This window comes from Neoarius graeffei, chromosome 10 (assembly GCF_027579695.1).
Source record: "Neoarius graeffei isolate fNeoGra1 chromosome 10, fNeoGra1.pri, whole genome shotgun sequence".
Classification (NCBI taxonomy): Eukaryota; Metazoa; Chordata; class Actinopteri; order Siluriformes; family Ariidae; genus Neoarius; species Neoarius graeffei.
Window position 1 is genome coordinate 52,683,372 of NC_083578.1, and position 14,601 is coordinate 52,697,972.

The window sequence follows — 14,601 nt, forward strand, 5'->3', positions numbered from 1 at the left end:
CTCGGGCATCTCTTTCGGATGCCTCTTGGACGCCTCCCTGGGGAGGTGTTCCAGGCATGTCCTCTTGGGAGGAGGCCCCAGGGAAGACCCAGGACACGCTGGAGGGACTATGTCTCTTGGCTGGCCTGGGAACGCCTCGGTGTTCTTCCCAAGGAGCTGGCCAAGGTGTCTGGGGAGAGGGAAGTTTGGGCTTCCATGCTCATACTGCTGCCTCCACGACCTGGCCCCGGATAAGAGGATGAAAATGAGATGAGTAAATCTTTTAAGTTAATCGCAATGATTAATGTGTTAATTTTGACAGCACATATAAAATGAGTGTATGTATTTGTGTGTATATCCCAATGTTTTACTGGGAAATATGCCACTCGTATTTTTCATACAAACTACATCTGGTACGTTGAGTAACATATTTTCCAATATCTTCACTTCCACTGTTTTCCCGCTGACTAGCTGTGCGTTGTCAAAATGGCAAACCGGTTCAAAATTAAAATTTTTGATTAACTTGCATGCCCCCCCCCCCCCCCCCCCCCCCACATGAAGATAAACTTCATGTCTTTTGCACCATCCTTTTAATGTTCTTTTTATTACACACACAAACAAACAAACAAAGCAAGTTAATAAAATGTTTAATTTTGAACCGGTTCACCATTTTAACAACGTGTCAAATCACTGGGAAAACACTAGGAGTGATGTCATCAAGTTAATGCTGGCTAAAACAGAAAGGTGTCAGCATTTAACTTTTTCACAAGTTTGTGCTACAGTAGTTCTTCTCTGGGATTGGACCATATGGGCTAGTCTTTGTGCCCCATGCGAATCAGTGAGCTTTCGACATCCATGACCCTGTTGCTGGTTCACCGGTTGTCCTTCCTTGGACCACTTTTTGGTGGGTACTAACCACTGCATACCAGGAACACCCTACAAGATTTTGGAGACGCTTAGATCCAGTCATCTAGCCATCACAATTTGGCCCTTGTCAAAGTCACTCAGATCCTTACACTTGCCCATTTTTCCTGAACAATTTGACACTGGTGGGTGCAAATTGCTTCACTTTACGAGGTGGTGCAACTTGTTCTGGAATATCTTGTTCTGGGTGCAATATGTTCCCACTTACTGTCTAAACACAATCGATGGCAAGTAGGAGGGCTTACACGTGCGCAGTTGTGTTCATCTGGGTCATTTATCATATGGACAAGACTGTGTCACAGAAAATTCAGTGGTCAGTTCTTCTCAAGTGCTTTTCTTTGTCAAACTTCTCCTGCCTTTAAACGATGGAGTCAAGCAATTCCCAATCCAATTGTAGTGATAACTGGACTAAAGAAGTTCTTACCCTCATCCAGTTGTGGGGAGATGCAAATACCTGGTTGGATTTGGAGAAATCAGGCCACAATGACCTGATTTTACCATCGAATCAAGTGTTTAAACAGAAACGAGCAGTGAGAGGACAGTAAAACAAGTTCAGAAACAAGCTTCTAATCACTGATTTGCGCATGCGTACTTTTGTGTTTACCTGTCTAACCTCCAGTTTGCCACTGATGGAGAGTGAGCCTGTAAATACGAAGGAAAGTGGGCACAACTTGTTCCTGCTGCCCATGTAAAAGCAGCTTTAGACACCATAGATGGTGACATTTTGAATTCACTCTGGTCTCCGAAAGAAGAATGTCAGTGTTTTTAAAAAAAATGCCACACCGCTGTTCTGCCATGCTGCCTGTCCTCTTCACACGGACATTGATTCCAGCTCAGAGGCAGAACGATACAGGCCTCTGTTCCGCATTCTGACATTTTATACGGAACATGAGGCAGAATAAAGGCATAATATATAGATTTAGGCACTGCCTAAAAGTGGAGCTCCCATCTGTTTCTGGGTTGTAGAATTTTCTTATAGCCAGTCTCTTTTCTTTTATTTCTTTACTGGCTAGCACTGGCCACGAGGCGGTGTGTATGACTGGTAATTACTAACACTGACCACTAGGCGGTGTGTATGACTGGTGGTACACGGACAAACCACAAAAAATCAACTCGATGGGTTTACCATTTTTTCTTAGGTATGGTGCTCTGCTGGAGCTCCGCTATGATTCCTGCCTTGAACAGGCTGTGTAAAAGGGGCTATAGCTTAAGCAAAGACCTAGCTCATGTTCCCAGTATGTTTTATGGGATGTTCTGGGATGTTGGTGGGTTTCCTCACATGAACTGCTTGCTTCAGGTCCTTCCACAACATTTCGATTGGATTAAGGTCAGGATGTTGACTTGGCCATTCCAAAACATTAACTTTATTCTTCTTTAACCATTCTTTGGTAGAACAACTTGTGTGCTTAGGGTCGTTGTCTTGCTGCATGACCCACCTTCTCTTGAGATTCAGTTCATGGACAGATGTCCTGACATTTTCCTTTAGAATTCGTTGGTATAATTCAGAATTCATTGTTCTATCAATGACAGCAAGCCGTCCTGGCCCAGATGCAGCAAAACAGGCCCAAACCATGATGATACCACCACCATGTTTCACAGATGGGATAAGGTTCTTATGCTGGAATGCGGGGTTTTCTTTTCTCCAAACATAATGCTTCTCATTTAAACCAAAAAGTTCTATTTTGGTCTCATCTGTCCACAAAACATTTTTCCAATAACCTCCTGGCTTGTCCACGTGATCTTTAGTAAACTGCAGACGAGCAGCAATGTTCTTTTTGGAGCAGTGGTTTTCTTCTTGCAACTCTGCCATGCACACCATTGTTGTTCAGTGTTCTCCTAATGGTGGACTCATGAACATTAACATTAGCCAATGTGAGAGAAGCCTTCAGTTGCTTAGAAGTTACCCTGGGGTCCTTTGTGACATCACTGACTATTATACACCTTGCTCTTGGAGTGATCTTTGTTGGTCGACCACTCCTGGGGAGGGGTAACAATGGTCTTGAATTTCCTCCATTCGTACCCAGTCTGTCTGACTGTGGATTGGTGGAGTCCAAACTCTTTAGAGATGGTTTTGTAACCTTTTCCAGCCTGATGAGCATCAACAACGCTTTTTCTGAGGTCCTCAGAAATCTCCTTTGTTCATGCCATGACACACTTCCACAAACATGTGTTGTGAAGATCAGACTTTGATAGATCCCTGTTCTTTAAATAAAACAGGGTGCCCACTCACACCTGATTGTCATCCCACTGATTGAAAACACCTGACTCTAATTTCACCTTCAAATTAACTGCTAATCCTAGAGGTTCACATACTTTTGCCACTCACAGATATGTAATATTGGATCATTTTCCTCAATAAATAAATGACCAAGTATAATATTCTTGTCTCATTTGTTTAACTGGGTTCTGTTTATCTACTTTTAGGACTTGTGTGAAAATCTGATGTTTTAGGTCATATTTATGCAGAAATATAGAAAATTCTAAAGGGTTCACAAACTTTCAAGCACCACTGTATAATGGCCTCTGCTGCTCGCGGCACTTCTCTTGGAGCTGATGTACAGAAAAAATCATATCTGTTGTGGATCTATTGGCACGAAACCCGCATTGGGATTCCGGGTAAACCCGGTCAGACAATACTTGAAGCCGGGTAAGGACCACTTTGGCGAAGACTTTTCCCATGATGCTTAGTAGGGAGATGCCTCTATAGCTATTGCAATCACTGCGATCTCCCTTATTCTTGTACAGAGTGATGATCTTAGAGTTACACATTGACTGACTGACTGACTGACTGACTGACTGACTGACTGACTGACTGACTGACTGACTGGTACTTTGCCCTCTTTCCAGCAAAGACATAATAGCTCATGTAATGGTTTTAGCAGGACAGGTTTACCACTCTTAATAATCTCAGCTGGAATATTGTCTTCACCTGGTGCTTTCCAGCTTGGCATGGAGTCAGTGGCTTTACTCAACTCTTCTATGGTAGGTTCAGCATCCAGCTCTACAATAACAGGTCTTCAGTGTTGTCTAGTGTGTCTTGAAAGACTGAGTTTTCTGTTGAGTAAAGATCCAGGTGGTGTACCACCCAACATGCCATTTGCTTATCTTTGTCAGTAATGATCTCTTCCTGCCTTTTGCTTTAAGGGGTGCACCCTTTTTTAATTAGTTTGCCAGTTGCTTGTTTGATGCCCTCATACATTTTCCTGATGTTGCCGGTGTCAGATGCAAGCTGGATATGTTCTGACAACAGGAGCCAGTAGTTGTTTGCGCAGCGGCATGAGGTTTGCTGGGCTTCATGTCGAGCAACTTTTAATGCTTGTAAGTTCTGACTGCTGGGGTTTTGCTTGTAGCTGAGCAGTGCTTTGCGTTTCATATCCATGATAGGTTCCAACACAGAGATGTGTGCTTCGAACCAGTCTGTGTTCTTTTGCTCCTTCTTTCCATAGGTCTGAACGGCTGCGCTATGGATGGTGTTACGGAGTGACTCCCACCTGTGCTCTGCGTCCTGCATTTGATCGTTGTTCAGAGTTTCTTTGAGGCGCTCTAGAAACTCCTGGTTTTGGTCTGGTAAGGAGGTCTTGCTGACATTGATTCTTGGCTGGCCTTCCTTCATGTGGTACAACTTCTTGGGCCTTATTTTTATCCTTGAGGCAACAAAAGGGTGGTCAGTGTCGCAGTCTGCATTGTGGTATGCTCTTGTGTTGCAGACACTGTTTTTAAGGAAGTACGTCGTGTGATAACTAGGTCCAACTGGTGCCAGTGTTGGGATCTGGGGTGTTGCCAGGATTTTTTTTTTTTTTAAATCCTTGAGGGTAAAAGGATATAGGATTTGTTCTGGAAGAAGGTATTTGTTACACAAAGGTTATGGTAACAGCAAAGCTCTAGGAGCCTTTGCCTGTTATCATTCATTTTGCCAATCCCATGGTGACCCAGCACATTCTGCCAGGACTCATGGTCTGTGCCCACCCTAGCATTGAAGTCTCCGAGGATGAAAATGTGCTCTGATGCTGGGATTTTGTTTACAGCACTGTCTAGTTGCTCATAAAACTGGTCTTTAACTTCAGATGTGGCCTGTTAAGTCGGCGCGTAAACACACAAAAGGTTAGCAGGGCCTTCACGTGTGGAAAGGCATAAGGTAATGATCTTTTCTGTGCTACCTGTTGGTGGTTCTGTCATGAGCAGCATAGTATTCTTGACGGCAAAGCCAACTCCGTGTTCTCTGGGTTTTTCCCTTGCTTTCCCCTGCCAAAAGAACATGTAGGAATCCTCCTTAAGGGACCCATTGTCAGGAAGTCGTGTTTCTTGCAAGGCAGCTACCGTATGTCAATGTTCAGCCTGAGTAGCTCATGATCAATCACTGTGGTCTTTTGAATGTCTTCTATGTCCCTTAGGTCATCGGACAGACCGGTGCGCATGGTTCGTACGTTCCAGCTTCCAATGCAGGTGGCTGGGGTCTTTTTGTTTTCTCCTTTCTTTTCTTACTTGATTGTCTGGTGCGTGGCATACAATCCACTTGTCAAGTAAAACTCTAAGCTCCAAGCACCCAATGGAGCAGGCAGATCGTGATGGGTCAGCACCGAACTGTCTGGGGGCTACCCGGCTCGAAGTGGGCGGTAGCTGACCAGTAGGATTTTGAGGATCCTTCCCACTGTCGAAGGCAATCCGTGGCGTCCCGTTCTGTCAATTTAGCAAGGACCTATCACCCATAACTGCTGTCTTCCGGTTTGTTTCTCACCCCCAGGAATGGGGGAGACTGGAGTGGCCTCTCCAGAGCGCTGGCCTGGGTGGGTGTATGGAGGCTCTGCGCAGCCCAAGAAGAAAACAACACAACAGGACCCCCCTCTCGGCCTCTCCGACATGATCCAAGGGAACGTGAGTCATGACACTTGGCAACGGTTTGGCTGCAGGAGTTGCCGGAAGGATGTCAGAGTTTGACAGCCTTACGAACTCCAGATTCTCTGTCTGGATTTACTTCCATAGCCTTTTCCAAGATTGGATATAGCTTCAAGGCAGCGGAGGTTTTTGAATCAGGGTTTCCCTTCCCCTAGACGAACTGCCTTCCCAGGTTAACGAGCTCCATCTACCCATGTTAATTGCCCAAAGCTGGGGGTCTGGTTCATGGGCATCAGGGCGTGTCCGCACGCCGGTGGGCCATGCATGCCGCATGTCTGGGGGCCAGACCTCCTCCGAGCTCCCTGCAGTTTAGCCTGGGGCCTTACTTTAAATAACCTGTTTCTATCAGAGGTCTCAATGTTATGTACTGCTGCTTTAAAATGGGAAATTTAAGAACTTTTTTCAGTGAGAACTAGTGAAAAAAAAAATGGCAGACAGACTCCTGGCAGCATGAGGGGAAACTCTGGCTTTCTATTTTAATAATTTTGAATGTTACATGCAGGATTTACTTGAACACATTTTATCATTGATATAATCATCTGACCAACTTGAAAAAGACTTTTTAAAACCTCCAAACTTGACTTGTGCCAGACAGTGTGTGTGTGTGGGGGGGGTTAAATGACCGTATTTCTCAGGGCTTTTTTTAGCAGACAAATGCTTCATGTCTTAACCAGACTCGCGTCATGCTTTGCGCAGACAGCCCACCTACTGAAATAGTTCAGTCTGCCGTCTCATTTCTTTCCCCCAAAACATCTGGACTGGCCCTGGATCTAACAAATCAACCAAAGTAGGTTTCTGACATGCGAAAAGGAGAACGGCCTTTATGATGAGAGATCCTCGGCTGAGGTTGGCACATTACTCTATATCTTGTCTTCCCTCCCGTGTCAGGAACGTGTAAACATACATTTGTCCTGTGTCAGCACACAGTAACCAGTTTATTAGGCCAGAATTCTCGCTGCCTATTCTGCTGGACACTCTTCGCCGTGTGTGCGTGTGTGTTAGGTTTTTTGGTGTCTGGCTTGTATCAGAAAGGGAAGATTGGAATGGGGAAAGCTCACTGGAATTTAGTTACATTGGATGCTGTCTAACAGCCTTGAAGTCTTGCGCCTCTTGAGTGTTTTTTGGAGCAGTACCTCATTAGTTGAGTGATGGGCTTTTGTTTGCAATGAAGTGTTAAGCTGTAAGTAAAAATAGTTAATCTGCTATGCAGATTATATGCATGATTTTTTTAAGAAAGCATCTTAATTCTGTTTTAAATTACACATACAAAATTATCACTACTAGCTTTACTGTCAATAGGTACAGTAATATTCAGTAGCTGAGCAATATTTAGTGCCAGTGTGATGATCCATTGATTAACTCATTTTCCACCTGAGTATATGTGCTTGAGGCTCTGTATTTTCAGCTTTTTTCATTAGTAAAATTCATGCCAGTTTCCATATAAAATGATCGATTTTTGATTGTGTTTAACTTATCTCAAATGTTTTAGTCAAATTTAGTCACTAGTCACTGCCATATATGGACCTTAAACAATTGATTGGTCTTTATTCACGTTCTGTGTGTTTCTCTATCAAAAGGTAATAGATGCTGAAAAGAAGTACAAACTCCTAGAAAAAGAATTTCAACATTATCGTGATCAGCAGAACGCTCGGCCCGAAATTCACTTACAGTCGGAGATCAACTTGCTACGATTAGAGAAGGTTAGTAAATGATACAAACTGAAATATTAACTAGCATTTAGATAACCATTATGTAATGAAGTTTTCTTTTAGTATGAATGTCCAAAATAATTGTCTTGATCTGAAAACACTGGATTGGGAACTTTATTTTAAGGAACACAAAATATTATTTTATATGCATTCATAACTTTGTTTATAGATATTTTATATAGGCAGGGATTTACTGAATAGCTATTTTATATTGTGTCTAGTTGCATTAAAGAGATTGTAGAGATGTGATTGTAAGGTACACACACACACACACACACACACACACACACACAGTGTTTCCCCTAGAAAATGTTTGAAGGTGCGGTGGCAAGACCTGCGCTCAGACGTCCCACCCCAGTACGAGGATAAAAACAGCCAACAGCACAGAAGGCTATACATAGATTAATCCATCGGTCATGACTTTAGCCCGCAACATGCCAGCACATAACTGCGCAGAATAAAATGCTAAAACAGCCAACAGTACACAACAAAAGCACCTCGGTAGTAGGCTAACTCAACTTAAACAACTTGCTTGTATCAGTACCAATGCAGTATAGAAACATTGAAAACAGAGGAAGCGGTGCTAATAGAAGTAACCAATGACTTGCCCTTAAAACTTCCCAAAGGCCTGCCTGCGTCTGTCATTGGCCTGCACGAACTCCTTTGCGATGGTTGTCATGTCGCTTTGTTCCAGAATGTCACGGTGAATATGGCAGTTCATCAAGTCATTCAGTCTCTTGTGTCATTGTGGATCGGAGGTATGATTTCAGTCGATGAAGTGTGGAAAACAAACGCTCTGCTGATGCCGAGGGCACGAAGGCTAAAAGCCAGGGCACCGAGGCCATAAAATAAAACAATGATTTTAAGTTCATGTCTATAATGAATTTAATTTAAGGACTAAAGACTCTTCTGAGGAAGATTGGAGTCCTGGTCAAAACTATCAAGCAGGTAAAGAAACCTCTACAATATTATGTCTGAAGATAAGAAAATATTGAACACATCTAAACTTATCAATCCATCACTCACTTCAAAAATTGTAAAACTTAAACCTATATCCTCCCGTAATTTTTGTTCAATTGACACCAAATGTGCAAGAGCATCTTCAGACTGTACTACTACGCAGATTTGTGATTAATCAGAATTGAGCCTGGAGTCCATCAAAATGTTTGACTGTAAATGGAACATATACTAGCATGCAGGCTACTGATTAACCCATAAGAGCCCAGACCGATTTCTCAATCAAGGAAAATTTATTGAGGAAATAAAATGAACTAAATAGACGACAAAGAAAACATTTCTGACCTTTTATTTTTTAAAATAGCACTTTCATGTCTCAAGATCTGAAATATTAAATTGCAAATTTGCAGAACACTGCAACACTATTACACTGTTAACCCGAAAGTTCATTCTATGCAAACATTTTGAGTAAATACCACTTTTAAAGATTAGTTTTATTGCATTACTTACAGTATGAGTATATGAAGAGTATATGAGACAGTCATTGGGTGTACTCATTTTTGTAATTTAAACAAACTAAAACTATCATGTTTTACCTCAGGCCACAGTGCTGCCCTGTTGTGATTGGCTCAAAACTCAAGACAAGTTGAGTTGACGGCTACAGAGGAAGTTGCACCATTTTCTAATTTACACAGAGCAATTTAAGGTCTTTGCAATTTTGACAGCAAGCTAATTAGCATGTTAGCGGCTACAGTCGGTACTCGGCACGTCAAAAGTGGGTCAACGTTGTAACGACATAACGCTACTGTACAAGCAGTGCTTATTTAACAGTGACAAACTTAAGCCCTATATGTTGAAATTCCTGTCTTGTTCATTCGTTAATTTATCAGTCTTACCTCAGTCAACTTCTTCCCTCCTTCTGTGAAAATTCAATGTCTCAGACGCGGACACAAGTGGGCGGGAGATGCGTTTGATTAAGTCTCCTGATTGGCTGGTGATAGATTGGTGTCATTATAGCGCGTCGGAGCGGTTCATGCCAGGCTCGAGTCCGCTCAACGTCAAAAAATATTGGTTTAGCCTATTTTTTTTTTTTAATAATTTTCAAAAATAATTTTCAGAAAGTTACCCGGGCCACGGCCCCCCTTCAGGAATTCCTGAAGGTGCGGTGGCAAAAATCAAGGTGCGGCGGCCCGCCGCAGCCAATTGTACATAGCGGAAATTGTGTGTGTGTGTGTGTGTGTGTGTGTGTGTGATATATATATATATATATATATATATGTGTGTGTGTGTGTGTGATATATATATATACACACACACACACACACACATACATATATATATATATATATATATAAAATGTGTGTATATATGTGTGTGTGATATATATATATATATATATATATATATATATATATATATATATATATATATATATATATATATAATTTATTTTTTAAATTCTTTTTTAAAACCATTTTTTGGGGGCAACTTTCTAAAACTGTTGGTGGCTTTGTCAATCCAAAGGCTGAACTGGAGCGAAAATTAGAATCAACAACAAAATCTAAACTGCATTACAAGCAGCAGTGGGGGCGTGCTCTAAAAGAACTGGCGAGATTTAAGCAGGTAAGCCATTTTAAATGCTCTAATCCCATGTGGCTCTTAGTTTTGAAGATGTAACTTTACATTTAGTGATAAATCTTATTATAATAACCATTTCTTTCTGGTTCTTGACTTGATCTTGTTTCTTGTCATTCAGTGAAAACTAAGTAGAAAATCCCAGTCATTAAGTTGCTGTTAGCATTGAAAATGCAACTAGACACTCGGGTCTGAAACAACCAGAATAAAAAGAGAGAACTATATAGTATGTTGTATATTGCAATGACATTTGCTTGACCAATGTTTATGGTAATAATTATTGTATAGTTGTATATAGTCTTGTACCTACACATTTTCCACCTTGTATGTAAAATGTCCCCATGGTAGACAATTATTGTAAAACACACAATTTGGAAGCACTTTTTTGTATATACTGTGTCTCCATCATCACCATAGATTAAAGCAAAAGAAAGTGAGGTATGTTGTATCTCACATAAGTAGTTGTGCATGGTAGGCAAAGCCAGCTCAAGACAAATGTGCTTTTTCTTCGTGCAGTTCCTGCCAGAAGTAAATTTATAATTTTCCAGGGTTGAAGAAAACTTCTGCATGGTGCACTGAGAATCAGTAAGGCTGCCTCTAGCTTGTGGTGTTTGCTTTGAAACATTGAACTCCTTCTCAAGTGAACCCTGTAAAGACTAATACCAATGTAAACAGAGTAGACGCAAAGAGCTTATCAGGCCTTACTAATAACTGTTAAAGACAGAGTCCAGCTGGAAAGTCTGAGTTGTCTTTTCCCCCTGCCACTTTTTCTTTCTTCTCTTTAAGTGCCAGATATATGTTAAGAAAACATTGGTTGATTTATGATGCACAAAGGGATGTATAACTTAATATGAAAGGGAGCTATAAATCAGAGTTGTATTATGCTAAGGATTAGCCTGCACAGTAACCAGTTGAATATTTAATTCGATTGTTGAAAGATCAATATATGAAGATGTGATGCTTATATTTACACCTGTGTTGAATTAATCTCAATATTCCCATATAATTTTTAACAAGTCAGTTTAGCCCATGTCTAGAAACTCCTTGGCTTGGAGAAATATTGTTAATATAGTATTATTTGTAGGGCATAGTGAAATACATGACAGATTTCATTAGACACTATTAAAAATGTTTATCATTGTTAGCCTAAATGCATATTTCTCACCCACTTGGGGAATATCTTCTGTCTTTAGCTGCTAACCTGACAGGTCCTAACTTTTAAAAAAATAACTTTAGCATTTATTTTGTCGATTTGAAGAGCTGGGAAAACTGAAGCCATAAATCCCCCAGGTGCTTGTCCTGGTCTTGTCAGCTCAGTCTTCAGCAGAAAACTGCAATTGAGCTGTAGTCTGGAAGCCTTCGCCGGTCAAACGAGTCCGCTGTCTGACCCCCTCTGGAGGAAAGCCGCAAGTCATTCATTGGTCACTCCGTTCCTTTTTTACTCCTCTGTCACCTCCAGGTCAAGGCAACCCAAAATATGTTTGTGTACACAATTTGTCAAGGTCCTACAATGGTTAGTTAGGCCATCCTGCTGCCACACACCTTTTTACTGTCAGTTTAGGCCTCTGGAAATATTTAGTTGAGCCATTAACCACAGGTAGCAGAGGAAACACTTAAGCCCTGAGGACCTTAAGAAAATCTCCAGGATAATTATTTCATTGTTTTTCTTCATTTCTTTGACTTTATATGCTATGACCATGTCTTGGTGGGTTTGTTTTTCTTGCAGTTTAGGTTCTTGAAAATGTATTATTGGCCTCTAATGCTCCATGAAAAGACAAAATTAAATTAGATTAAACATATCTGTTCAGTGATAAAATTGGTCATTAAGCCAGCTGTTATGGAATAGCTCGTTAAATTTTCACACAGGCTTTCTTCTGTCAACAAACGGTCCAGAATATTGATTTGTGGTTTCTTAATGATAATACAGAATCACATTTAAACTCAGATTTCAGCAGTTTCTCCTCAGCTTGCCAGTTCTGAAGGTCAGATTCAATTAAATGACAATTGGGAGTGTGCTATTTCTACAAGGTAATTAGCTAATCATGTCCCTCACTAATTTAAATCTTTATCAATTCTAGGTAGAATGCAGTGTGTCGCTATGTTATTAAAATGATGATGGATATTGGATAGAGATGAATGCATGGACTTTGAGTCCCCAAGGGGAATTTGGCAATAGATTCCTTCCTATTTTTCATTTATTTTTCTCTCTATGGATGCAAGTAGGTGGTGCTGAATCTCCTTTTCCTTTCTCTTTTTTTTTCTTTCCCCCCTTTCTTTCCAGAGAGAACAGGAGAATGCCATGATGCGGCTGAAGAAGCAGCAGCAAGAACTGGAACACATGAGGCTACGGTATCTGGCAGCTGAGGAGAAGGAAGCTGTCAAGAATGAGAAACATGAGCTCCAGGACATCCGCAATGAGCTGAACAGGTAAAAGCTGCCTCTGCCACCCAAAATAAACAACCTAAGCCAAAATGGCAATTGCAAAGTACATTGTGAAATTCAGGAAATGTGAAGATCTACTAAAGTTTGACTGAAGATGGGTTTTATATATGTTTGCTGTTTTTATTCTATAAATTAATTACTTGTCAATCATGTGCAGGTTAAAGCAGCAGGATGAGAAGAAAACATGGAAGGAGCCAGCAAGCACGTCTCTGAATGAGAGTGCTGATGAGCACCTGAGTCGCCTGTTGGAGGAGAGAGAGACACTGCTTCGTACAGGTGTGTACACACCTGAAGACCGTATCATTGCTGAACTCAATAGGCAGATTCAGGAGGCTATGGCCAACAGAGTTCCAAACTGAACTGCCATTTGGCACACACTAAATAATGTGTGTCACATTCCAAATGATGATGCATCCATAATATTTTATTATTATTTTTAGTCACTTTAATTAATTGGAAATTATTAATGGCTCCCCATATACTCTGTGTGTGTTTGTGTTTGGGGGACACACGTGCCTGTGGTGTTGGTGAATGAGGGATTTCACCAGGTGGCACTATCTTTCAAGAAATGATGTACAAAATATTACACATTCTTTAAATATAGAATTTCTTTGAGGTATGTGTCTCTTTATTCTGTTATTTGACTCAGGCATGTGATTTTATTACTTTTGCTTTTATATTTTTAGACCAGTCTTTTGTCTAATAAATTATTTCTAATGAGTTAATGATTGACTTTTGCCTAGTTGTATAAGTATTAATCTGGCCCTTTAGATAAAATTATCCTTGAATATACAGGCAACAATTCAAATCACAACTTTTTTTATTGTGCTCATTGTTCAGATACTGGGTACTTGTATGGAGGGCGTTCCACATATTCTAAGTGTAATGATGCACAAATTAAAGATCGTTATTTAAGGTGTTATATAATTGTTAATACGATGAAGCTTAAGTGTTTCTTTATGGAAGGAGTCTCCAGTGTCAGCACTTTGCAATGGTCAGAGGTAAGGCTGACTATTTACTTAATTTTTTGCCATGGGAAAGTCTACAGAACGAAAATTATTTGCATTTGTGGTTTCTCTGTCTCATAACTGCTGCATTTTTGTCTTCTTAATCTGCAGTGGGATCTTCAAAAAGCACATATGGGTGTGATAGTCAGGTGTCCACAAACTTTTGGCCATATAGTGTAAATTAAGGCTAGTGTGCATTTCAAGCTGAATATGGTGATATTTGACATTTATTTTTAGCCCTTGAGAAAATGGCACGTGTTATACGAGATGCATTCTTTCAAAGCTACCTCATTCTGTTGAAGGCTGAGCCTGTCCTTGAGGCCAAATTTTAACTTTCAGCTTTTAGATAATGGCAACAAAATAGCAGAGCAAATCTACTGAAAAGATGGTAGGAAACGGAATACAAATGGAATCTTGTATCATATGTGCTATTCTCATTCTTAAGCAGCATGCAATTGCAGGGTAATTGGAGAATAAATGGTGCTTCTTGTTTCTACTTAGGGTTCTATGTACTGTATACATGTGTACACAGACTTGTCCATTTCCAGCCGTGACCAATGGAATTCATAATGCACTTTATCTGGCTGTTTAGAGCATCACTCGAGGGCAGTCCTGCTGTGTGAAACTGTTTGAGCAGATAGTGTTTTGGGCATTTAGGTGGACAGTCAATCAGCAACAGCTTACACAGCTGATAGAGACACAGCCCTATCTACACATGTAGAGAGCCTTAACTGGAGGATTAATGCCTGTCTGACCCAGTGACCAACTTCATACCTATTAGAAAGCCCTAGTGCTGAACTTTGTTCTTGATCTCGTGATCTCCGTTCTTCACACTGGACACGTTCCTTGTACCAACTTCTGGAACAACAGCTGCTGAGTGCCTCCTGTAGGCCTAGCTCCTCTGGCTCTGCAAATCGGGTTATAAATTAATGCCTCAAGCAACAGCAAAGGTGTATTTCATGGAAGCCTAAAATTAAGTCAACTTATTTTGATGTTCTTTCTTCCTCATAAGTTTTAGCATCCATTTCTCATAACATTATTACAAATGTTGCCTA

General features: G+C 40.8%; 1 protein-coding gene across 3 annotated transcripts in view; it reads left to right on the forward strand.

Moving 5' to 3' along the window:
• Positions 1-13,158, forward strand: part of cep120 (centrosomal protein 120) — a 64,879-nt gene extending 51,721 nt beyond the window's left edge. For all 3 annotated transcript variants that reach the window (XM_060931876.1, XM_060931877.1, XM_060931878.1), the window contains 4 exons: positions 7,374-7,496; positions 9,987-10,085; positions 12,379-12,524; positions 12,697-13,158. In XM_060931876.1, the coding sequence (XP_060787859.1) occupies positions 7,374-7,496; positions 9,987-10,085; positions 12,379-12,524; positions 12,697-12,898 (570 nt within the window). In that variant the 3' untranslated portion in view covers positions 12,899-13,158. The remainder of the gene's footprint in view (positions 1-7,373; positions 7,497-9,986; positions 10,086-12,378; positions 12,525-12,696) is intronic.
• Positions 13,159-14,601: the final 1,443 nt, after the last annotated feature.